Source organism: Balaenoptera borealis (genome assembly GCF_965194805.1).
Source record: "Balaenoptera borealis genome assembly, chromosome: 1".
Taxonomy (NCBI): Eukaryota; Metazoa; Chordata; class Mammalia; order Artiodactyla; family Balaenopteridae; genus Balaenoptera; species Balaenoptera borealis.
In genome coordinates, this window is record NC_138860.1 from 60636915 (window position 1) to 60662696 (window position 25782).

Genomic DNA, 25782 nt, shown 5'->3' on the forward strand with positions numbered 1-25782 from the left:
GCAAAGTATAAAGAATAAAATAAAATTAGAAAAAGAAAAGATTTATTAGAAAAAATAAAAATATAAATGAATCAACAAGGTAAAACAAAACCCCAATCTAAAAGAGGAAAAAAGAAAAAAAAAAAAAGCCTTGGCTATGGGGGGCAGAGTTTAGGTGGGGGTGAACCTTAGGCAGGGGTGGGGTTTAGGGGTGGGTGGGGCCTAGGCTCAGGACCCATGCAGCCAGAAAAGGCCTTGGTGGCAGGGCCTAGCAGGGCGACATTCAAGCATGGGGCGGGGCCTCTGCTTAGGACCTGTGCGGAAGGGGAGAGGCAGCACCCGAGTGTGGAGCTGCTCAGTTTGGAGGCAAGGTCCTGGGTGAGGGTGTGTGGGTGCCAGTCCTGTCCTGCCTCCACTTCTCCTCCCCCCTCACTCCCCCCAATGTGCCACGTCCTACCCGGTCGCTGGGGGTTCCTCCCGTCCCCTTAGGTGTCCGTGGCCCCCACTGGTGCCTGGTAGGTGCCCTAGTTGTGCAGAGATGCGAATTCCACATCCTCCTAGTATGCCATCTTGACTCCGCCCCTCTCCCAATCGCCTTTCTATGGTACCATTCCTGCCAACTTTGTAAGCCACCCAGAATGCTGGCAGCCATGGGATTCCTACTGGCATTTACTACCTCTTTTTATGCAAAGGTCGAGGGAAAAACATTTCTGGCTCCGTCTACTTTGTCTCTGCCTCTCTCTTCACCCTGCAATCACTTTTAGTCATTTGAAAAGTAAAATTAAAGATTACCACGGTGCAAAGCAGCCTTCATGAAGGTTTACACAGGCACAGGATGTTATTCTAATGACCCCATCTCAGACTCCTTCCCAGTGACTTCCAGTTTGAAGCAGGTTGCCAAAGAACATTAAGGTAAAAATTAGCAGAGCACACAGCTGCTCCTCCTAGAGAGGCATTTCCTGCTGTTTCAACACGTAACTTGTTTAGTAACAAACACCAGGACAGAATCCTTAACTCTTCACCAATGTAGACCCCTGTCCTAAAGATGATACTGAGAGCAGGGGCAGATGTGAGAAGGCTTACCCACCCCAAGGAAGTTTCAGAGGGAAATTATTACTCGAATGAAGATTTTTAAGCATCATTCGTCCTCCACACCCACACACAAAACCCTTGTCATTTGCCAATGAGTCAAGGTGCTGCCTTACAGTTAACACGGAGATTTGAACTTGGGGTCCATGAACCTTCTGAAATTGTCTAAAAAGTTGCAAGTCTGCAATTTTTTAAAAAAGAATCCTGACTATGGCTTTTATCAGACTTTCAAAGGAGTACACGAGTTCTGTGAAAATAAGAATCACTGTGTTAACCCAACATGCATTCCGGTGCGGAAGCTTCGGCAAATCGTCTAAATTCGCTGAGTCTCAGTGATAGGCAGTGATGGTGGTCCCATCTCGAGCATCCATGGTCCAAAAGACCTGCTGAAGAATGCTGGAGAAATGCCTAATTGATTTGGAGTAATCTTTACGGTTTCCTACAGCTCTCAAACATTCTATGAGAGGTGATTCTTGGTATTTGATTTTAAAAAACAGAAAAGTATGGTCAGATTAAAGCAGGGGACACACAATGACTTGCATTTTCCTTTCTTAGATATTGTGTCTTGACCAGAAGCACTTACCAGTCCTCTAAAACCTTAAAATGTTCAAAACTAGCACTCTGTCTCTCTCTCTCTCTATTTTGTTTAAACCAAACCATACTGAAAAGTTTAAACAAACAAGTTAAACCATAAAACAGCTCTGTTGGGATGGTGGGAGGAGCTGGGAATGGAGACAGGGAATAGGAGCCTCATCTGGTCATTGTCCCAACACACTTCCTTGAGCTGGTCCCAAAGCCAGAGAAACCCCTAGAAATACTCTCTACAGGAAGAAAACCACTTTCTAAGGGCACAGGAAGGGCACCACTAGATTAAAAACACTGCGATCCTCCTCCAATCTACCCGAGAAGAAACGGAGTAGAGTTTCAAAGGCAAATACTGAGGTCCCCTTCATTAGGCTACACTACTGTGCTCTTCACCAGCAATATTTTTGCTTCTGTACCTCCAAAAAAATTCTGAAAAACTAGATAACCTCTTGAACCTTTCTAAGTGGAGAGCTAAAATTTTAGCTCTCCACTTAGAAAGGTTTTTTCATCATAAGTTTTTAAATAAAAGATGGAATTTCCAGTACATTATAAAGATTGGCCTTTTACAGTAAATAAATATAACATCATTTCCTAGAATTTATCCAATGGAATAAAATGCCATCGTGATCTGATAACACTTATCACTTAAAAAAACATAAACTAGTTTCTAATAGTAGGGAATTTTATATTATTCATTTTCTCTTCTTTAACACCTATTTCTATTTCACTTCCTCTACAGAATTTAAATCTAATTCATTTCTAAGGTTAAAGTATTTTATTGATCACTATATCATACTTCTTTACACAAATAAAAACATAATTAAGTTGAAATGTAAAAGATGCAATTTTCTGAAACCATAAATCTCTGCTAAATTTTTCACCTTTTTGATTGAGTTAGCATGACAATTACTTTTAGTACACAATTAAATAAAATAGCATAAACATACTACAAATTTTGATAAGTAATTTAAACTTCCCTATTTAAAATGCTGTTGAAGATGCATCTCTACATGAGAAGAGGGGCTTTTTCCCTATTCATGTAATCTTGTATGAATATTATTTATTGATACAATCAAACAAGTTCAGCATCAATTCTATTCCTAAATTTTGTTTTTTGAGGATTTTTAAGCATTAAGGACTTTTATTCATATGACTAAGTAAATGGAAATGGAAGCTTATTATAGCAATGTCTCTCAATTCTTTGAATTCCTTCCAAGTTTCATGTCCCAAATTACATAGTGATGTATTATCAACATTTAGTCAATGGTCTAGAATCTGACAACTTAAGTGGGTCTTCATCAAAGCTGATGAAAAGAGAGAAATGGAAACCACTGGACTTGAAACAGATTTGTTACACTATCATTTGAAGCATTCAAGTTGTCAAGATCTAAACCAATATTTTGGATGGTCTCTGTTTGGCACATCCACTGATGTTTTTTACATACAGAGGCAAGGCCTAATGATAAATAAGAGTCAAGTTATAAAAGGTATTATTCTTTTATAAAATGGGAGAAGACACATTTGTAGGCAGATTGGTTTTAGGAAAGTGCAGATGTTGGAGTTGAGAATCTGAACACAGATTTACTTAAATCCTCCTTGTTTGTGTACCCCTTGGGAAGCCAGGCTCATTCTGGTTTAAAGATTTCTGCTGTAGAACCTGGCATGGTACTCTTTGGGTACTGAATAGAAATATGGTACTAATAATAGCTGGTGATATAATACAATCCACAGAGAACTCCATGGGATTAAGTTTCCACTAAGGAATTATCACCATACTTCCTGTGCAAATAAACAGCACCATAAATCACAACATTATGATACTCCCAGTGTTTGATAATAGGTCCTGCAGAGGCCAGTTGATTAGTGTCCTAGTTCTTAAGAACACAAAATATGCCTGCTTATTTTAAAGACAATATTCAGAAACTCCTAGATGGAAAAGTGCCAGGCTTCTTATACAAAGATAACCCCACTATCTGGGAGACTTGCACTGATTTGTGTTGTATCCACCTCACTGTCTGGTCTGGCTGTGGTCAACAGTGTATATGCACTGTGCACGTGCACACACACACTACCACCCCCCCCCCTCTGCATACAGCCTACATCATCCATCTCTGGAGCCCAGCTGTGGCAATTGAGAATTTCTATATGGGAAGGGTTTGGGGTAGCAATCTGGCTGGAAGAGCAATAAAGCTTCAGTTGCAAAGCAAATGCACAATTTTTATGTTGGTGGTTATATTGGGGTAGCTCTGGATGAGTACAGATGCGGCAGCTAGGCTTGGTCATGTCACATATTCTCTCATTGACAACAACGCAGCATGGATTTGAAAGCCTGGAGGTTTACAAAAGTAAAAAAGTAAAGTGGAAAAACCTCTTGTTTCAAAGTCAGGCTCTGCTTCTGTCCTTTTGAATGTTACTTTAGACTCTTCAACCTTCAGTATTTTCATGTGTAACATGAGGGTGTTGGATGAACATTTACAGAACTTATTTGTCTAAAAATGCTTTAAAAATGTTAATAGGTTTGATGAAATCCCAACAGAAGGGAGCTCATGAGAAATCATACTTGCTATAGATCCAAGGAAAATAAGTTTATTATTCATATATTAATAAAAATTAAACATATATGTACGTATACATGTATACATTAAGCATTGGATAATATTATAGATATGTGCTGAAATGATAAAGCAAGAAAAGAAAACATAGATCAATAATACAGGATAGACGACATAGCACAGCACAATTAGTTGATGCTCTGTGCATCAAAGTATAGGTCAGACAACTGTGTGGATCATAGAGTTTCTGTGTGACTTCCTATTAATCTTGGGTATGGCATACCAGTTCTTAAAGGGAGATTACTGCATAATAATAATGACAGTGTTTTTTTACATAAATATTACAAAATATGTCAGAAAAGCAAATACTAGTGGCACAAAGTAGTTACTCAATAAATATTTGTTGAATGAATGAAGAAATGAATTTTGTCCTGAGCCTTGGTGCAGTGTCCAACTGGGGTAGGACTCAAGCAGAGCAGTGAGAAATAAAAAGGGAGCAGAGGGCTTAAGCCACCCCCTAACGGAAACAGGCAGGATTGTAACTCAATACCATGATTATTAACTAGAATTTTTTGGCCACACTGATTGCACATGGATACTAAAAGGAAGTTTTCTTTTCTTATTACAGGCCAGCTGCCTAAAAGCCATCTGGAACTGGAGATTTCAGAGAGTGGTCTTCAGAACCACCCAACTCTTTTGCTTCAGTGCCCTGATCTCTGGTAAAATTTATGCTAACCCTTCACATGGCCCTCAGTGATTAGGGTAACTTCTCCAAGTGGGAGAAGTTAAGGATGGTAGCCGGTTGTTGTGAGGTATTAGAAAACAGTTCAAGCCCAGATTCCTGGAGGAAAAATGCACCCGACACCATCCTATTGGTAGAAAAGGCTTCAGGAAGAACGTAAACAGATATACCCAGGACCAACTTATCCATTAGACTCAATAGACACAGGCCCACGTTACCTTTAGGGACCCACAAAAATGCTTTAATTTCTTTAAAAATCATTTCCTTCTAGGCCCAAAAAAATGTTTTAGTGTATAATACTAATATGTTCATCTTTATACCAATGCAGTTATAAAATAGTTTTTAATATTTTATTATCGAGGAAGGGAACTCCAAAGGCAAAATTGCCTAGAGTCCATGCAAGCCAATATGCAGCCCTGGTGACATCAGAATAAAGTCTTCAGGCAAAAAAATGCCACAGAGGTGCCTGTGAGGGAGGGACAGACGGAAACGACCCTCTTGTGGGCAGCAGAGAAGAAGGTTGAATAGGAACGAGACTTTATAAACAGGAAAAAGAGCCATTTCCAGGTTTGATTGCTTACATTGTACACCTCTTCACATGGGAACTGGCCTCTTCTGGCTGGGGTGAGCTCCCACCGGCTAGGATAACAATACCGCGCATCATAGTGCCCTTTATACCTTTAAGGGGCACATTCTTTATTTCATTTGAGTTCACAAACATCTCTTTAAAAGGCCTGTTTTAAGACCTGTGTTAACAAGTGAGTAAGCAGAGATGGAGGAAGTAGAGTAATTTATCAAAGGGAAATGGCCCAGAGCAGTGGGATGAGTGTAAGATTGCAAACCGGGAGATACAATGAGCCTTTGCCACAAACCTGTTGTGTTTCACCCAACAAGTATGGAGAGAATGCCTGTTAAGTGCCAGGCTCTGTGCTTGATGTTAAGAATCCAGAGGTAAAAAGAGACCACCATCAGGATTCAAAATCTAGCACATAAGACCCATGTCATATAGACAGATGCTGCAATACCTGGCAGTAAGGGAGGTGGAGACAGAGAAGGGTGCAGTGGGAGCTGAATACCAAGCCCACCTGAAGAAGTCAGGAAAGTAGGGGAGGAAAGTTACCACACTAAGCGGTCAGGGCAGCCAGAAGAGCAGGAAGAGCACGTGCAAAGGCCTGGAAGTGAGACTTAACGTTTTGCTAAAAAAGTAAATATGGTGGGTGATGAGGCTGGACCAGCAGGTAGGTGCCAGATCATAAAGCATCTTACTTTCCATGTGAAGAGGTAGCACCTGGAGATATGAGGCCGCCATTGAGACATTTTCCATGTCATTTACTTTGGGCTTGGGCAAATTATTTAATGTCTCCTCCATTTATAAAAGGAGAAGATTAGATGACCTCCACGGTCCCTTCCAACTCTGATATCTTATGATTCCAGATCTTGAATACCAAGGATCCTCAGAAGAGGACATTTTCTTATTCCATCTTCATGTATACTTTCAAGTAAAAGATGGAAACCACTCTTTTTGCTTCAAACAACCAGATTAGACATAAAACGGTCATGTTTTTGGTATCTGTCTTCTAGTCCAACTCATCTGACTACACAGAAGTGTACTTATGCTCACACTCTCCTTCTCATTAGGGGTGCTAACCTGACCCACACTTTCCTTTCCTTAGAGCTAATTAACCAGAAAGAAGTGGCAGCGTGGACCTATCACTACAGCAACAAATCGTATTCATGGAATTATTCCCGGTCATTCTGCCAGAAGTACTACACGGATTTAGTAGCTATCCAGAATAAAAATGAGATTGCTTACCTCAATGAGGCCATACCTTACTACAGTTCTTACTACTGGATTGGGATCCGAAAGATCAACAACCAGTGGACCTGGGTGGGAACCAGAAAGACTCTCACCGAGGAGGCTGAGAACTGGGCTGACAACGAGCCCAACAACAAGAAGAACAATCAGGACTGCGTGGAGATCTACATCAAGAGCTCGTCAGCCCCTGGCAAGTGGAATGACGAGCCCTGCGGGAAAAAAAAGCGGGCGCTGTGCTATACAGGTAGGGCCTTCTCTGCACTGAAATCTGATTGTTTATAAAAAAAAAAAATGCCTTCCCTGCTTCGTTAATATAGCCCCTGAGTCAATGGCATTGAGTCTCAAAGTCAGGGACATGAAAACAAAGAGTAAACTGTCAATCAAGCAGCATTATTGAGCACCTTGAAGAATATAAGCTCAGGATTAGAGAAAACTGGCCTTTTGAAGCCAGAAGGAAATTTTAAATATCATCCGGTCCACCCTTCTAATGTATAATTGATGAAATAGATGCTCAGGAAATTTGTCTCCTAAAATTTATGTCCAGAGCTTGTTTGTACCACTGTGCCCTAGAATAAGAGACTGTGTAAGTTGAGAGGGAACTTGGCCTTGCCTCTAGGAGATACAGTTGTAACTAATACCTATTGAACATCAGTACGTTCCAGGAATTACTATTAGTTCATGTGTCGTTAGTCCATTTAGTATTAGTTGCATTTAGTCCTCATGAGAACCTCATCAATCAGCTCCATCTACTGCCCTCATTTTGCCCTCATTTTGCTGATGAGGGAAAGGCTCAGAGCTATTCAAGAACCTGCCCAAGATTCCGAGTTCCTTGATGATGGAGCCAGTTTCAAACTCATGTTTACTCCAAAGGTGGTATTTTTAGCCACATATGCGACCACACTCTTTGCTCAACATTCTCAGGAGGCAATTTGAGAACATGACCAAGGATGACAGTGCTTTACAGATTCCCTTCAACAACAACATATCTCCAGGTCCATTGGACTTTGGTAGGGGATGAGGGGTGAGGAAAGGGAAGAGGTAACTGAAGGTGAGATCCTGTGAGTATATTTGATTCTCCACTCTCCAGATTCCAGAGTAAGCAGACCTTGCGTGAAAGCTTGGTCTTCCTGTGGCCATGTGCCTCGTGCCAGAACTGATTCCATCTTTCTGATGTGGCTTCCCATCCAGAGGAGCCCACCTTGCCCTGGGTAGCATACAAACACTGTAGCTAGGGAGAGTATGGACTGCCCTGGGCAAGAGAGTCCTGAATACTCTGAAGCTTCTTCTTCAATAAATCGTCTTACAGAAGCCACCCACACTCTGCTATATATGTTCTAAATTTGTTAGATTATAAACACCTCCCCTCAGAAGCCCTCAACAATAATGGAACAGAATACAGAGTATAGAGTATTCCCTGTACTTTCTCCCTCTCCTCATACAGCCTCCTAGCTGAGGGGAAACATATCCATACACGCGTTGTCATGTAGTCAGATCTCGTTTTACAAATAACTTATTCTTATATTTAATAAATAAAATAATGACCTGTTCTTTAGAGGCCTGGATGGACATTACGAGAGGGTTAGCTCACCCTACTGCTCTGTCAGTCAGCTCCCTACCCTTCCTGGGCTATGCCTCCCTACAACTGTCCTGCTCAGATTATCTTGGCTGCCACGAGATGTTCCAATATGCCACTGCTTCCCCTCCCCACTCAAACTTCAGCCTCCCTATCTGCAAGATAGTCTCCCTCAACAAAGCTTGCGAGGAAGGAAAGAGATTGAAAATTACTGGCATGAATGATAATGAACAAGGCCACTCCCCTAGCCTGCAACAACGGCAGGCGTCACTAATTGGTACAATTTCACCCGAACACAGTTGGCTTCTACCTCCGCTAATGCAATACTCTAGGCATTGATTGCCATTTTGCCATCCAAGATGTAAAGAATGTAGGGAACCATCAGTTCTCTGTGGGAGATAGATGAGAAATAGATAGGTACACTAGGCTGCAACAAGAAAACTAAGCTGGAATAATTCCCTAAATGTCAGGATTGCTTAGACCTCAGAACAAGGTGTCAAGGAAAAAAAAAAAAAAAGATTGATTCATTGAGTCACCATTATGTTCTTTCCTGGAGATCCAAGAAATAGATAAGTTATTAACCTGCCTGGAAACCCTGAAATGGAATAGAATACAGAACATTGGCTGTTCTTCCATTCCTAGAGTTCTGAGATCCTGAGGAAGCTACAGTCAGGACAAAATTTTTATGCTCCGAGAGCATAGGGCAGTCAAGTATTACTGTAAGGCACTGGTGGGTCAAGGTGAATAGGGTGGAAGACATGGACCAAACTTCTATTTAGGAGCTCCTGTTGCTTCCTGCATCTTCTCTTCCCCTGGAACCCTTCCCAGTGGTTCAGTGCAGCTTCACCAAACTCACTGGCTGCCACGGGAACTTCCCGCTGTAGAACACTGCATGGCTTAGAGAGCTACAGCATCTCAGGGTTAAGAGGGACTATAGAGACCAAATAGCACAACCTGCTATGTGACACATGGATTGCCTCTTGTGATAGACCCCAATGTGGACCAATGGTTGGCTGGGCTTAGGAAACACCACCAGAAAAGAGTTCAGCCACAGACCTTGCTCCCAGCTATGACCTCATCAATAAAAACACTCTCAGCGCTTTCATGGTATCAATTCTAATACTAATCGACCACCAAGGGCATAGTGCATACACCCTCAACAAGTCTCTTACAGGAAAGAAACTCTGTCCCTTCTCTGTGCTGTCACCCAAGTGGCATAGACTTAGTGAGGAGGGCCTGGCAGGCCAGTCATCTCTGTACCATCTAAATCTGGCATATGTAGACTTGTGACACAGCTCCCCATAAGGTCATTTGTCCTTGACCATGAGTAGGTCTTAAACATCTCATTCAGCTCCTCTGCTCCTCCGCCATGTGGTGTCGGGCATAGACTTAAAACAGACCAAAGGTGGAAGGGCTTTGGCCCTAACATTGGGCAGGTTGGGCTCAAAGAAGTAACTTGCCTGAGGTCACATAATATTAGGGAGTGGATTCTGACTATGTATGCATGACCCCTGCCACCCCTGGTTCCTAACCTCCATGCTGTGATATTTGTCATAGGAGTTTCCATAATAATACAACGCTATGAACCCTCTTGGTTAAAAGCCACACCCTATTTTGTACCACACAGAGGAGTTTCACGGTCTACCCATGTATTGGTGGCTCCGTTTGTCCCTCTGTGTCCACACATGGCAACCCCTCTTCGGGCAACACTAAATGCAGCCTGAAATAGAAGCCAGGGAATGCTCCAGCAGGCTCCGACAGTGTCCTTCACAGGGAACAAGCTGGCTCTCCAGGGGATGCTGGTGTTTTTCTGTTGTCTGGCTAGATCAAGCTTACCCAAGTGGGACTAAGTCTGTGACTTGGAATAAGAATCCAGCTTTTCTGCCCACCTCCTGGGAATGCCCATGATTCTGACCCTTCTGTATCCATGCAGCCTCCTGCCAGGATATGTCCTGCAGCAAGCAAGGAGAATGCATTGAGACCATCGGAAACTACACCTGCTCCTGTTACCCTGGGTTCTATGGACCAGAATGTGAATATGGTGAGGCCCCTATTTTGTTGATAGCACTGTGGTCATTGGTCTTGTGCTAGAGGCGATGCCAGGAAGAAAATCATGTTGGAGTTGCTCCAGTGAGTAAAGGCTAGTCCCAGGGCCTCTCTCTACCATCTGTCAGTCTGCCTCACTCAAATTGTCAGAGACACACACTCTGGGTTAAAACACTTTATTCTTAGAGAGAGCATTTCCTCCCCAAATCTCAAAAGGTAAAAGGGAAATGAAAAGGCAGTGAAACAAAGAGAACTCTTTCAGGCTAATTTTGCTTGTTGGGAATAAAAACCAGTGAAAGAGTGATTATTTCCCAAGTTGCAACCAATACAAAACTAAAGATGAACAGGTTGTGTTAGAAGTCCAGGGAGGTTGGTTCAGGTGGTTTATACAAACAGTTCAGCTTGTAGCAAACCTGACATTGTCTTTCCACCTGCAAAGAAAGAAATCAATATTTCGTCCCCACAGTCACAGAGTGTAGCGAATTTGACCTCCCTCAACACGTGCTCATGAACTGCAGTCACCCTCTGGGAAACTTCCCTTTCAACACACAGTGCAGCTTCCACTGCGCTGAAGGGTACACACTGAATGGACCCAGCAAACTGGAATGTTTGGCTTCTGGAATCTGGACGAATACGCCTCCACAGTGTGTAGGTATGTAGACCCAGTTCTTTCCATCTTCACTCACAACTAGAATTTCAGAGGGGAGAACAAGCTCCCCCCATTTAAAAGACAAGGGAAATAATGAGGATCTACATGAGATGGGAAATTCTGCTTGTGACTCTTACCCGGCAACCAGAGTAACACTAATTTTAATTTTCATGATTTTGTATCTGTGGGGTGAGGTAGTCAGTTTGGTTCTTGATTCTCAGGCAAAAGCAATACAAAAGGGTCCTTCTCCATTTGTTAACTGCAAAGTGAACAGAGTACAATAATGATTTAGGGGTTGGGTATTATTAATTTGATCATTTTACCTTGCTTCTTTAAAAAGTAAACAACAAAAGGATGCTTGGATCTTTCCAAACAGCTATTGAAAGTACCATTTAAGCACCGAAGTTCATCACCTGCCTGACACTTTGGGAAGATGCAGACAGCTGTTGCAGCATCTTAAGGCTTCCAAGGTGCTAGGCATAATCTAAGGTCTCATGCCATTGTTCTGTGGTTGTTTTTAGCTGTCCAGTGCCCACCCCTGAGGTCTCCTGAGCAAGGAAGCATGACCTGTTTCCACTCTGCAAAAGCATTCCAGCACCAGTCCAGCTGCAGCTTCAGTTGCGAAGAGGGATTTGCATTAGTTGGGCCAGAGGTGGTGCAATGCACAGCCTCGGGGGTGTGGACAGCCCCAGCTCCAGTGTGTAAAGGTGAGTTTCAGGCAGTTGGGGATGTATAATGTCCACTGCACCTGGTTCTTGCTGGGAGCACAGATGAAACTGGCTAGCTTATGGAGAAACTGGCCTGAATCACCATAACTTGACTCTCCTTTTACCTACCACTCAGCTAGATTGTGTTCATCTGAGATAGGAAAAGAGTGTCAGGCTCTAGAAAAAAAAAAAAGAGGATGATTTTACTACTTATTTTAAACAAAATTTAAAAGTCCTCCTTTCCCCCAAACTCACTGCCCTCAAGCAATTTCAGAACGACCTCATTCATAAATTTCACGTAAGAGGGAAAGGGTAGCATCTACATCTGTAAGTAGACACTAGAAGACCTACCAGGACAGGTTTATAGCAGTAAAGGGAATAAAGGACATTAGAAAAAGCTTGAAGGAGTCTTTTATTTTAAAGAGATTTAGGTCCCCCTGAAGCCTGGTACTACATACAAGTCTGGACAAACATCACTAGGGTCTCCTGAACCTTACAGATTCCTAGCGCCACCTGGATTTCCAGAGGTGGTTTCACCATTGCTCTCTAGCTGTGGGCATGGTTTTTCTCCTTCCTCAGTACCTTTCTCTCTGTCCTTGGTTGTTCTCTCCAGCTACGCAGTGTCAGCTCCCGGAAGCCCCTAGCAAAGGAACCCTGGACTGTGTCCATCCCCTCACTGCCTTTGCAATGGCTCCAGCTGCAAATTTGAATGTGAACCTGACCATCGAGTGAGGGGCTGGGACACACTCTGCTGCACTGGCCCTGGCTGGGGGATTGCACCCTTGCCAGCCTTCGAGGGTAGGATTTTTCATTAGCAGCCCCCAGTGCACCGGGAAGGAGTCACAGCACAGTGGAAAGATCAAGGGCTCTTAACGTCAGGATGACCTCCTCCAGGCTCTGGCACTGAAACAGGTTGTCCAACGTCCGGGAGGCATGGTTTTCTCCTCCATGAAATGAGCTACGAATTGCAAGGAGCTTCAATGAGGACGAAGTATATAAAAAGTATACAATTCAATAGCTTGTATAATGTACCTCGCAGACAGCCTTTGTTTCTGCCTCTTTTTTCCCCTCCTTGCCTCATTGGTGCATAGAAGCTGTGGGTCAGTGTCCTTCCTATACTTCAGATGGAGTCAGAACAGTGGCTACTAGGACACAGAGAGAGATTGCTCCTCATAGCCCTCAGTGGTAGCCTTTGACAAAGGATCGAAGGAACACTGCATTGAAAAAGAGGTTGTGACACAATTCTAGACAGTTAGCTAATACCACAAAACTGAATTCCGTGTAATCGCCTCACACCTTCATCTTATAAAGCAAAAATGGGGACTAGGATGGGGGGAAATGAAATGTTGGATTAGGGAATTCCCGGGAGACCTGGATTATTAAACCCAGCTCTACTATTGTCTACATATAAGACCTTAGGAATGTCACTTAAAATTTCTGGACCTCACTTTTCTCATCTGCCAAGTAAGCGAGAAACACTAGAGGGTCTTTGGTTCTTAAATGCCCTGATTCTGTAAAAAACAGAGGTCTAAGGTCGCAGTGTACAGGTAGTCTTTATACTCTGAAAAACTCCAGGAGTATCCTGGAGATGAAATGCTTTGTCAAGGAAGAGCAGGAGGAAGCCAGTCTTTATCAGAACTGAGGTCACTCGGGGCTTAATTGTGCTCAGGAACTGACCTTGGGCTGCACTCACTTGGCAATTGAAGTCTGATTAGGATGACATCCTGTGTTCAAGAGACAGGCTCTTGAACAGGCTCTTTCAGGATCATTTTATAGGGCTCGGTATTAGAGTGCCAACAATAAGCTATGTTGTTCCAGCTTTTTCCTTAAAAGTCCAGTCTGTTCTATATCTCCTCCTTCCAGATCCAATTTCACAAATATTGCCAATAAATATTTAAATAGCACCTTCAATGTCCGAAACACTGCCAGGCTCTGGGAATACAACTCTGGAAGAATGACACCAGCCTCAAGGAGACTGCGGTCTAAGGGGCAGAATTACAGTAATGCATGAACAGCTCAACAACAGGGGCTGTGGGAGCACACGGGAAGAGCTTCTAGCCCGAGCTGGGGTGGGCAGGGAAGGCTTCTTAAGGAAAGTGAAGTCTAAGCTGAGACTCGAAGGGCAGGTGAGTGATCCAGGTAAAGAGGGGCATGGCAAGGTGTTCCCGGCAGATAGCTCTTTTCGTAAAAGGAGGATTTAGGGTTCTGCATATACTGACAATGTGGGTTGAAAAGATGGAGCATCTCTCAAGGGGCTCTTCTGAGAAAGAATTGAGCCCTTCTACTGCCCAGTATCAGACGATCACTTTTTCCATTTAGCCATTGCCTGTGAACCTCTGGAGAGTCCTGTGCATGGAAGCATGGATTGTTCCCTGTCTTCGAGAGCATTTCAGTACAACACCAACTGTAGCTTTCGTTGTGCTGTGGGTTTCACACTGAGAGGAGCTGGCACAGTTCGATGTGCTGATCTGGGACAGTGGACGGCGCCAGCCCCAGTCTGTCAAGGTACTGTGATAGCAGAACGTTGCTTCCATGCCTCTCAGCTTATTCAAGGCATCAGCATGTGCATTTAGTTCCGTCATTCATTTATTATTCAAACATTCACTAAGACTCTACTATGTTCCAGGCCCTTTGTGTGGGCACTCGGGATGAAGTGGTGAGTGAGGGCAGTCTTAGGCATGTGTTTATTACAGTATCCTGAAATGCAAGGCATGGACTGACATGGATGTCGTGAGTTGGCATGAAGGAGGGGGGGCTGGGAGGAAAGAATTATGCATGAGGAACAGCATGGAACAGTGGAAGGGTAATGACAAGACATTTAGTCCAGTTCTGTCATTTCCTGGCAACAAGCTTTTGGTCTCTCTGAAACTCAGTGTCACCTGCAAAATAAGAGTACTATTATCTCCCTTACCCGCCTCACTACTGGTTGTGGATTAATGTGTGTAAATGCAAGCTTAAAAATGCTACGAGGGACTTCCCTTGTGGCACAGTGGTTAAGAATCCATCTGCCAATGCAGGGGACACAGGTTCCATTTCTGGTCCGGGAAGATCCCACATGCCACAGAGTAACTAAGTCTGTGAGCCACAACTACCGAGTCTGCGCTCTAGAGCCCGCAGGCCACAACTACTGAGCCCGCGCACCACAATTACTGAAGCCTGGGTGCCTAGAGCCCATGCTCCACAACGAAGAGTAGCCCCTGCTCGTTGCAACTAGAGAAAGCCTGCCCACAGCAACGAAGACCCAACACAGCCAAAAATAAATAAAATAAAATAAATAAATTTATTAAAAAAAACTGCTATGAGCTTTACAAATGTAGGTAAAATAATGATCATAACATTACCTTGTAAATCATATGTCTCTGATCTGATTTTACAAAGTGATCTCTTTTAAATAGTTCATGATCTCAATATTTCGCTCTTGAAGAACTGAGGCATAGGGAAGTCACGAAGATTATTTTTTTTACAAGAGGTACCCCACAAAGAATTTATGTCCCAGAAGTGAAAATATTGGCATTTCATGTGAGATCCCAAGCAATTTATGTGAACCCTGGGTCTAAGTATACCTGATTTTAAAATGAGGCAGTGGTTTGAAAGTAGTGTCTTGAAGAGAGATGTATACACCCATGTTCACAGCAGCATTATTCATAACAGTTAAAATGTGGAAGCAACCCAAGTGTCCATCATAGATGAATGGATAAGAAAAACGTGGTATATACATACATACAATGGAATATTATTCAGCCTTAAAAAGGAAGGAAATTCTGACATATGCTACAACATGGATGAATCTCAAGGACATTATGCTGAGTGTAGTAAGCCAATCACAAAAAGACAAGTACTGAGTGATTCCACATGTAGGAGGTACTTAGAGTAGTCAAAATCACTGAGACAGAAAGTGGAATGGTTGTTGCTGGGGCCTAGAGGAGGCATAGGTAGTTGCTGTTAAATGTTCTGGAGATGGATGGTGGTGATAGTTGCACAAAAATATGAGTGTACTTAATCCCACTGGAATGTACACTTAGAAATGGTTAAGTGGTAAAGGATAAGTTTTATGCTGTGTGTATTTTACTACAGTTAAAAAAATTGAAAAAAAAAGTGAGGCAGTAGAGGAATAGATCATCATAACACCATGATGGTGAGGCTTAGCGAGGGGAATGGGAGGTACTGGGAATGTATTGTCTGAGAGACAAAGACACAGAGAGCCCTTTGACATGCTTAAAAGGAGAGGGTCTTAAGGGGTCACTGGAGACATTCTTGTCTCCAGTCAGGTAAATGTCTAATCATCCAGAAGAGAAAATTGACTATTCTCTTAAGCATCTAGATACGTGGTTTCAATAACTCCCCTGGTAGGCCTTCCTAGCGTTTTCCACTCTGACTTTCAAGGTCTGCATCTGATGCATAGCTATAATGATTTTAAGACTATTACTACTACTGCTACTACTGCTGCTGCTACTACTACTATTAGTAATAATAATAATAGATAATATTTATTGAGCATTTTAGTCGAACTCCATGAGGTAGTTAAAACTATTGCTCCCCTTTTAAAGATGAGAAAAGACTTAATATATATAGAATACATGTGCTCTCTCCATTTATGGCCATCTGCATTATATGATTGAGATCATGGTGTGTATATAATTTTTATCCTGCTTTTTCACTTGACATTGTACATTGAGACACCTCCCATATCTTTCCAAGGTGAAATATATCATATTCCTTTCATGCATCCACGATAGTTAATTTTTGGCCTCTAATTAGTGGCATTTATGTTCATTTTCAATATTTTGCTCTCACAAATAATATCATGATAAAAATTCTCTGAACTGATTTTTGATATGCATCTTGTTACATACTTAGCATAGATTCTTGGGTCCAAAAGTACGATATTTTTAAAACTATGAATACATATTGCCAAATGCTTAACAATGGCTCAACATCTCCTCATAAAGTCCTTCATGTGGCATTGGGATTATATGACACTTTTCTCGTCCTCCAGGTTAAACGTGCCCAATTCAGAAATCCCTCTTGTTGGCACTAGAAAGAGTTAAGGGGTGGAAATCAATGAGTACTTGTTTATTACTTTCCTCACTCCCTTACTTTCTCACTTCCTCACTCCTTAGCGTTGCAGTGCCAGTATCTTCCAGCCTCAAACAAGGCCCAGGTGAACTGCTCCCATCCCTTTGGTGCCTTTAGGTACCAGTCGACCTGCAGCTTCACCTGTGATGAGGGCTTGCTCCTGGTGGGAGCAAGTGTGCTGCAATGCTTGGATACGGGGAACTGGAATGCTCCTTTTCCAGAATGCCAAGGTAAAATGAATTCTTTCCAGTGTCTTGGAAATAAACTGTAGGCTTATTTTAAAAAGCTGTATTTTAAAGGTGGTAACTGTCTAGGGGACAGAAACTTGAAATGGACTGGAAAATGAATAAACACTGTCATCAGGTAACCCAGGGATCCAAAATGCAAATGCCTTCAGGGGCTAGGCAGGTACCACAAGCGACAGGATGTCTGGCAAGAGGACGGTGGCAGGGGGGTGGGGTGGTGGCCTGGTGCCAACTCTGTCCTGGGGCCTTTCCCAGGACATGAAGGCTCCTACCATGAACCAGGTGGGCTGTTCTCACTTGGCTAATGATAGTATCTGGAAAGAAGGCCAGAGGGAAGAACTGGCCTCAGGATGGTTGTTCCAAGACTGATCTGGCACTTTGCTCCTAGGAACCACGGAGTACAATGGTGGAATGGGGGGTAACTCCCGGGTTTAATAGTGGAATGGGAGGGGCAGAATTTACACTTTGCAGATCTTGCAGATCTCGGAGGATGCTGCAAACATCCTCCGAGATCTGTGTAAGACTAGAGAGATCCACTTAGGATAAAGTGAAGACTGATGAAAAGAGGAAGAAACTAATCTGTACAGGCAAGGTCAACAGGATTCTCAGAAGAAAAAAAGTATATCTTCAGCATAAGCATATTTATCTGCATTACACTTGATATAAAGTAAAGGCAGTTACTGTATGGAATAGAACCGGTTCTAATCATCTATGTTTAGGAATTGAAGCACAGAGGTACGCTTTTTATACTCCCCATTCCTTTTTCTACTCAATGTATCCAATTATTTACTTACATTTATGGCAAATACTGCTTTTAAAAAATAAAACTTTTATTTATATAAGCTACAGAAAAATAAGAAAATAGAGAAACAAAAAAATCCTCTTAAATACCTCCCCCAAATACCCAACCCTAAAACAGACACTGGTTATGTTTCTCCATTCTTGTATGAATTCTTCCAATATTTTCCCACTTTTTCCTCCATGTGATTAGTATTTTTATGATGCATATATATACAATTTTAATAATAAAATTAGGTAGGTAAAATACTAGCCAATCCTGCATTGTTTGCCTTTGTTTTTCACTTCGTACCCACTTCCAACATGAGTGAAAGCAGGCAGAAACATGTTTTTAATAAAAAGGAAACCACTTGCTATTCAGGTCACACACAAGCACACACATGCACACACACGTACACACTACTGTTAAGTTAGGTCAACAGTGAGTGAATGAACGAACGAACGAACGAACAAAGGGGCTGACCAGCTCAACAGAACTGCGTGTCCTTTAGCCCCAGGCACAAGAGAGCACGGCAAGCCACAGGGGCTAGGGATGGGCACACCTTCTGAGCTGGGTCTGCAGAGACCAAGGTGAGGCTTGTGACCTTGGCTCTTCAGCTCTCACCCGGGCTACACTGAAGGCTGGATATACTACCAAGTCCACACAGCTTTGGGGAAGAACTTGGAGTCCCTGAGGAGGGGTTACAATGCTTAGCACCCTTCCGAACAACCCTGGGCTGTTCAGGGCACAGATTGCAGTTCATTGCCCCACACTGGCCCGCCTGTGGGTGTTTCACAGCAAGGAGGCTTACACTCACCATGGCTTCCTGTGACCTTCCAGTTCCCTTCCGCTTTTAGTTCTTTGTTTACTCTGACTGAACTTTCTCCTCTTGTTGCTGGGCGAGCATCAAGTGAAATACCCAAATGTGGTCTGCGCAGGAAGGTACCACGAGGCTTGCACTCACAAGCTGTTGTAATGCTCTTGAGAGAGTGTTCTCAATTTCCCTTTCCAAGGTCCCCCTTGCCCCTGTATCCCCACCCAAGCTATCAGGAGGCAAGGCCACAAAAGAGCTGCAAACGGACTCATGGTACCAACACCCTCCCAATTTGTCCTTACAGTTTATAGGCTTCTTGACTTGTCTGCTCTCCCTTACCCACCACTCCCACACTGAATACAAGAAGACTTTTCAAGTGGCAGAAAATAACTAGGTCTTTCAACAAAGGGATGAGATTGGGGGGTTGGGGGTGAAATGTAGCAGGAAAGGAGAAGCGAGGAAGGGAAGAGAGAGAAAGAGAAATAGAAAATGCTCTCAAAACCTCAAGCAGTTCAAATCAGTGGAAATGGCCCTAGGTTCATCCACACCACCACTGTCTCTGGTCTAAAGCCATACACTACCCAATCAGGCCAAACAGTGAAGAAGAAACACCCTAAACCATGCGTTCTCTTAGCCTTCATTTTTTAATGCCAATATGTTTAATCTGAGTTTTATTTCACTAATTGGCTGAGGGATATCTTGGCAGCCATTAACATTTGCATACAAAGTGTTTTCACTTTTTAGCCTTGTAAAACTCCTGGGAGCTATTTAATGCTATTCTCCACATTTTAAAGGTGACCATATTGAGGTTCAGAGAGGTTAAGTAACTTGCCAAAAGTCACACAGCATGATCTCCAACCAGATCAAGTCCTCTAGCACCACAAACTCCACATGGATAAACTGTGGCAAAGAACCATGAGATCTTATTTACTGTTTTTTGTAGGTGAACAAGTAGGGTCATCTGGGGCTGGTCACTGTAGGATAAGACTGGTGGGAAGAGTATCTGCAGATGGCCAGTTACATTATGTGCCTACTTTGTGTCATGATTGTTAAAATATTTTTTAATTTAATTTTTGCCTATGACTTAGTTAACTTATTGTTTTATATAACTGAGGATCCCTGCAAGGCAAGGATTGTTTTTACTCCCATTTCATAGATGAAGCAACTGAGATTCAGAAAGCTTATTGTCCAGGGATACATTGCTAGTAAGTAACAGAGGCAGGCTTTGGACCCAGATTCTTTCCACCACTTGGTTGGGGGAAGGAACTTCTGGAAGGGGAAAAAGTATTTTACTCCATTTCCCTATTTCCAATCACTTGTCATTGTTTTATGACAAGGTGATTAGGTCTATCTCTGAAGAAGGTATCAAGGAAGCAGCCAGTCCTTCTCCTGTCCGGGGGCAACTAACATGAGCTGCATCACTATCTTTCCCAACAAAGCACCAGCTGCCTTTTAAATCACCTCTAAAGCTCTTTGGGGGTGAGCATTTCAGGATACCAATCCACTGTCAACTGCTGCTATTTCACATGTACAAGACTTCTACCTGGTGACAAAGCACCATGAAATTCAAACAATCATTTCTAACCCCATGCTGCCCTGGTACGTTAAGGACACACACACACACACACACACACACACACACACTGATTTAAGTTTCTGTGTTCTAAAACAACCTCCTCTCTCCTCCTCGGCCACGCCCACGGTAGCCGTTACCTGCGCACCTCTCCCAAACCCGCAGAATGGAACAAAGACCTGTGTCCAGCCTCTTGGAGATTCCAGTTATAAGGCCACATGCCAGTTCACCTGTGATGAGGGATTCTCTCTATCTGGACCGGAAAGATTGGACTGTACTCCATCTGGACACTGGACAGATTCCCCGCCAACGTGTGACGGTAGGACCATGGGTCTATCCTCTCTTACAGCTTCTCAAGTAACAGTATAGCATGGAGGATCATCAGGAATTCAGGTAAACCTGTTCTTAAGCTAAAGGAAGCTTTCTCCACAAAGCGTAACAATCTAGACCAAAAGCTTTTCTCTCTCTCTGAATGTTTTTTTTTTTTTATAAATTTATTTATTTGCTGCATTGGGTCTTTATTGCTGCGTGCAGGCATTCTTTAGTCATGGTGAACGGGGGCTACTCTTTGTTGTGGTGTGCGGGCTCTAGGCGTGCAGGCTTCAGTAGTTGTGGCTTGCAGGTTCAGTAGTTGTGGCTCGCGGGCTCTAGAGCTCAGGCAGTAGTTGTGGTGCAGGGGCTTAGCTGCTCTGCGGCATGTGGGATCTTCCTGGACCAGGGCTTGAACCCGCGTCCTCTGCATTGGCAGGCAGATTCTTAAGCACTGCACCACCAGGGAAGTCTTCTCTGAATAGTCTTATAATAATAACTTTAAACATTTCATAGTTTTATAACGTGTTTTAGCGTCACTGTGACATTTGATGTTTATTACAATTCTAAAATAATGAGGATAGGCAGTATTGTCTCTATTTTACAGATGAGAAAATAGAGGCTCAGAGATTATGTAACTTGTCGGAATTCACACTGTTAGTAAGTGATGAAGTTCAGCTATGTTACCGGGACTTTTACTTCATTATAAAGAATTTTTCTACTACACTCTTACTCATTCATTCCCACATCCACCTTCGCTGAGCACTACTAAGCCGCAGACACTGAGCTTACTCAGGAATGGATGTGATTTCATCCCAACCCCTAAAGGATCTCACAGTTTAGCTATTTGTGTATGTTTCTCCTTGCTCAACTTCTATATGGATTATGAGGTCCTTGAGGGCATTAACTGTGCCGCATTCCCCTTTGTATTTCCTGCAGCAACTAGACAGAAAAAAAAGTAGGTGTGTGACAAGTATCTGTTGAATTGAAGCTTATCATTTACTGGTTAAATTTATTCAAGCTCCAGCCCTATTGACAATGAATTAGTAGATCCTCAAAGGCGAGGGCCAGATCTTATCTGTCTTTGATTCCCCCGAAACATCTGACTGACACCTACCTAGTATGTAGTATGCTCTAAAATAGAAGTCTATGAATTGATTAATTTATAGCTCAGGTTTACTTTCAAAAGTTGCCATTGTTCTATTGTTCCGCGTACTATACCAGCAGTAATAGCTAATTTGTATTGCTTGTGTAAATAAGTACCAGCTATTTCATATGCATTTTTGCATTCAGACCACACAGCAATCCTTAACATGGTATCACCCTCCCCGTTTTAAAGACGAAGAAATGGAAGATAAATAGCTCGCGAAGATCTAATAGATAGGAAGTAAGGAGCTAGGATTCAAACCCAGGTCTAGCCTGATTACAGGGCCAGAGCTTTTACCACTACACTACACTACACTGCCACACAGTGGCAGGTTTCTAAATCCCAGGTCTGTCACTTGTAAATTTACTCTTTTCCACTGCTCTTGTCTAGTTGCCGAAATGAGTGATCAAATGAGAGAATGAGAGTGATCAAATGAGAAAATATGTTGATAGAAATCTATCAGTGAAAAGAGCTAACCACTTATTCCTTCTCGTGGAATGAGCACTAGATTAATATCCAAAGACCTGTATTGCTCTTCCGTGGGGTCATGGACCATGTACATCATGTCACACCCTTGATTTTCTCGATTCCAAAAGCAGAGGAGTGGACGAGATCAACTCTGAGGTCTCCGTATGCTAACACATATAAATGGAATCTAAAGAAAAATGGTTCTAATGAACCTAGGGGCAGGACAGGAATAAAGCCGCAGACGTAGAGAATGGACTTGTGGATACGGCGGGGGGGAGGGGAAGCTGTGATGAGGTGAGAGAGTGGCATGGACGTATATACACTACCAAACGTAAAATAGATAGCTAGTGGGAAGCAGCCGCATAGCACAGGGAGATCAGCTCGGTGCTTTGTGACCACCTAGAGGGGTGGGATAGGGAGTGTGGGAGGGAGACGCAAGAGGGAGAGGGTATGGGGATATATGTACACATACAGCTTATTCACTTTGTTATACAGCAGAAACTAACACAACATTTTAAAGCAATTATACTCCAATAACGATATAAAAAAAAAAAAAACAACAACTCTTGAGGTCTCTTCCCTGGACACGAATTCTGTAGACTAAAGGACATCAAATGCTATCACCTGCTGTTAAAAAGATATACTACAAGCTACCGGAGGAATCTAGAACATTTATGGCTGATATCATTAGGGCTTCATCACTTATTTCTCAATCACTCGTTTGTTTATTCCATGGGCATTTATCATGAGCTCTGTTTTTCCACATTCTGTTTTAAAGCTAAAGAATAAAAAAACCCTAAGAGATATCTCACTAAAGTTTAAATCATATATGCAATCAACATGGTTGTTAAATCTGTAATCTCTGAAGCCCCCATTTCCCCTCACTCCTTTCCACCTCCTGTTCTCCACACGAGGCGGCATTTGCCCACCACCCTTCAGGCCTAGCCCTGCCCAGTGTCTAGAACCAAACTCGACCAGGGGCAGCAGCTTTAGTCAACTATGGGCTTTGGAATTGTCAACCCTGTGTGCACCTGATCATCAGCTCTGGCTTTTGTACCTGTGTTTCTACCTCATTCTCTAAATTTATTCTCTAGATTTAGGCACATAGTTCCTCTTCTTTTCCCATATGCCCGAGTCCATGAATTTTTAACCCTTCAGCACTGAACCTTGATTTTTCACATGGTGTTTTTCAGAGTCCTGGGCTATATCAAAGGGGCTTGAGGGCCACCAAGTAAGGAGGGGTGGTGTGGCAGGTGCAAAGCTGAGTCTCCTGCTTCACAGCACAATGTGAGGTTCCATTTTTTGAGTAGGTCCACAGATATTTCCCTTTTAGTTAGAACGCCAGTTTCCTGGTCTCTCTAGGACTTGAGCTCTGCCTGTATTTCCCAGTCTCCTCCCAGCCTTTGCCCCCCCCCACCCCAGGACCTGAATTCCTTTCCCTGAACCTAAGCAGTGCTGAATTGCTTATATCCGGTTTCTGTGTCCCCCACATCACCACCTGTTGAGCCACTATCCTGACACAGATTACTGTTTTCCCAATCACTTTGTCATTGACCCTCTGGAGACCATGTTTGGCTGCTGGACCCAACTCCTAATGACCAACCTCAGGTTGATGGGGAGGGATGGGTCCTGGTTCCAAACCCCAATCCTAGCTCTGCCCTTCTGCCACATCTTTGCTCATCCAAGTTCTAAAATATAGCAAACTGGTGCCCTCTAAGCTCTGGCCTGGCTCGCTCACATCTCTGTTTTATTTCTCCACTCCCCCAACATTTCTCTGACTCCATGAAGATTCCTAGCCTTTATTTTTAAAATTTGAGTTTAGAACAGCCAACTCAATTAAATTTATTATTTATAATATATCTTTTTTCCAAAAAATTCTTGACAAAACTGTATCCAACTCAAGTAAAAAGAGATAATACAAAGCAACAGAGAATTAACTAAATATGTCATAAGATAATAATAGAGTACCAGTGATCCCAATAATTCATGAATTCACAGGCAATCGTGTACAGCTACTTCATGGATTACAGAAAAACATCAGTGAAGACCTTTCCAGTAGGCAGCACTGCCTTTAAGTCCACAAATATAGAGCATTAAGTATGGTGATAAAAGCAACCCTTATCCATTCTCTATTCTTCTTGTAATGACTCAGGTTTTGGTAAAGTTTTAGAGTAGGCTCAAGAATATGACTACTTTTTAAAGTTACCCACAGAGGTCATTCCTTAGTAAAAATCTCTTCCTCTACATCTGCACTAGGCCCCTTCACTCCAACAACTTCCTTGACAACTCCACAAATTTAATTCAGCCCATGTTTGCTGAGTGCCCACCACTTGCCAGTTCTGGGTTAGGCTTCCATGAACCTCACCAAGGCTGCCCCTCAGACAGGAAAACATGCTTCCTTACACAAGTTAGTCCTTAGATTCAACAAGGTTCATGTTTACAGAAGAAGGATTAGAGACTTTCCTAGCTACAAAAGGCTATATCTATAACCTTGTCAGAAAAAGACTGACAAGACTGAGACCAAAGCAATATCCTCCAAGTAGAGTTAATGCTGTAGTAATTCTCTTTGTATACTAGGGGTCACTTAAATCAATTTTTTAAAATAGTAACTCCTCTTGTTTCTTTTCACACCATGTAAAAATACGTGTTAGAATGTGTCCAAATTAGATTGTGCTAACTTACTTATTCGTTCATTTGACAAATATTTTTGGACCCCCAACTTTGTGCCAGGCACTGTTGCCTGGGATACAGTGTTGAAAAGAGCTGACAAGGTCCCTGCTCTCATGCAATTGACATTATGTATTTTCTTGGGCTTAAATATGAAATTCTTGGAGATTTTGAAAAAGTTATTTTAGTGAAAATGTTCATAAATGATTTAATGTCTATGACTTACACCAATAGATATGTTTAATAAATGTCTGATAAATGGAATTGATCTGCCAGGCATGGATTTATTAATTACTCAAAAATTTGAGAGTTCTAAACTGAAATTCAGTATGGTACTTCGGCTATTTGAATGGATTCACACAATAAAGATCCACAATCCTTCAGTGAACAGCCTGCCACCAAAAAGCACGTGGGCCAATATGTAAAAGCCAATACATCACTTTTCCATGAGGCATTACATAGGGCTTCAAGAGATTTTTTTTTTTAAAAAGCAAAATAGCTAAGCAAAATGAGCCTTATCTGACCAAGGCATTGCTTTCAGATAGCCTTGGATTTAAAGAAAGAACAGTCACTCAGTTTGTCAATAATCCAATATTTGTTGATAAATAACAGTCTTATGTCAGAGACCTTCGTGGGGAGAAAGACATGATCCTAAGAGAAATAGGTAACTGCAATAATTTATCAAAACAGTTTTTGAGGGAAATAGTAAATTAAAAATTCATTTGCTCATCCACTTGGCATATAGTTGTTGAGATCCTGCAGTGTGAATTGTGGGAGACACAAAGATTTATGGTTCTTGGGTTTTAGGAGCTTTCCATCCAGGAGAAGAGGGAAGAGATGACATGTGACATGACAGCATATGAGTTCAAAGAAAAAACTGATGCGTTCAGAGGAGAAGACTTCAGGTTGCAGTGATCAGCAGAGGCTTTGGAGAGGCTGTGTTCATTTGGATCCTAGAGGAGGGGTG

General features: G+C 42.5%; 1 protein-coding gene across 4 annotated transcripts in view; it reads left to right on the forward strand.

Moving 5' to 3' along the window:
- SELP (selectin P) overlaps positions 1-25782 on the forward strand; it is a 50702-nt gene that overhangs the window by 15885 nt on the left and 9035 nt on the right. For 2 of the 4 annotated variants that reach the window (XM_082384255.1, XM_082384256.1), the window contains exons 2-9: positions 4834-4924; positions 6621-7007; positions 10270-10377; positions 10849-11034; positions 11553-11738; positions 14058-14243; positions 16859-17044; positions 20358-20543. In XM_082384255.1, the coding sequence (XP_082240381.1) occupies positions 4834-4924; positions 6621-7007; positions 10270-10377; positions 10849-11034; positions 11553-11738; positions 14058-14243; positions 16859-17044; positions 20358-20543 (1516 nt within the window). The remainder of the gene's footprint in view (positions 1-4833; positions 4925-6620; positions 7008-10269; positions 10378-10848; positions 11035-11552; positions 11739-14057; positions 14244-16858; positions 17045-20357; positions 20544-25782) is intronic. The other 2 variants (XM_082384257.1, XM_082384258.1) reach the window with 2 other exon arrangements.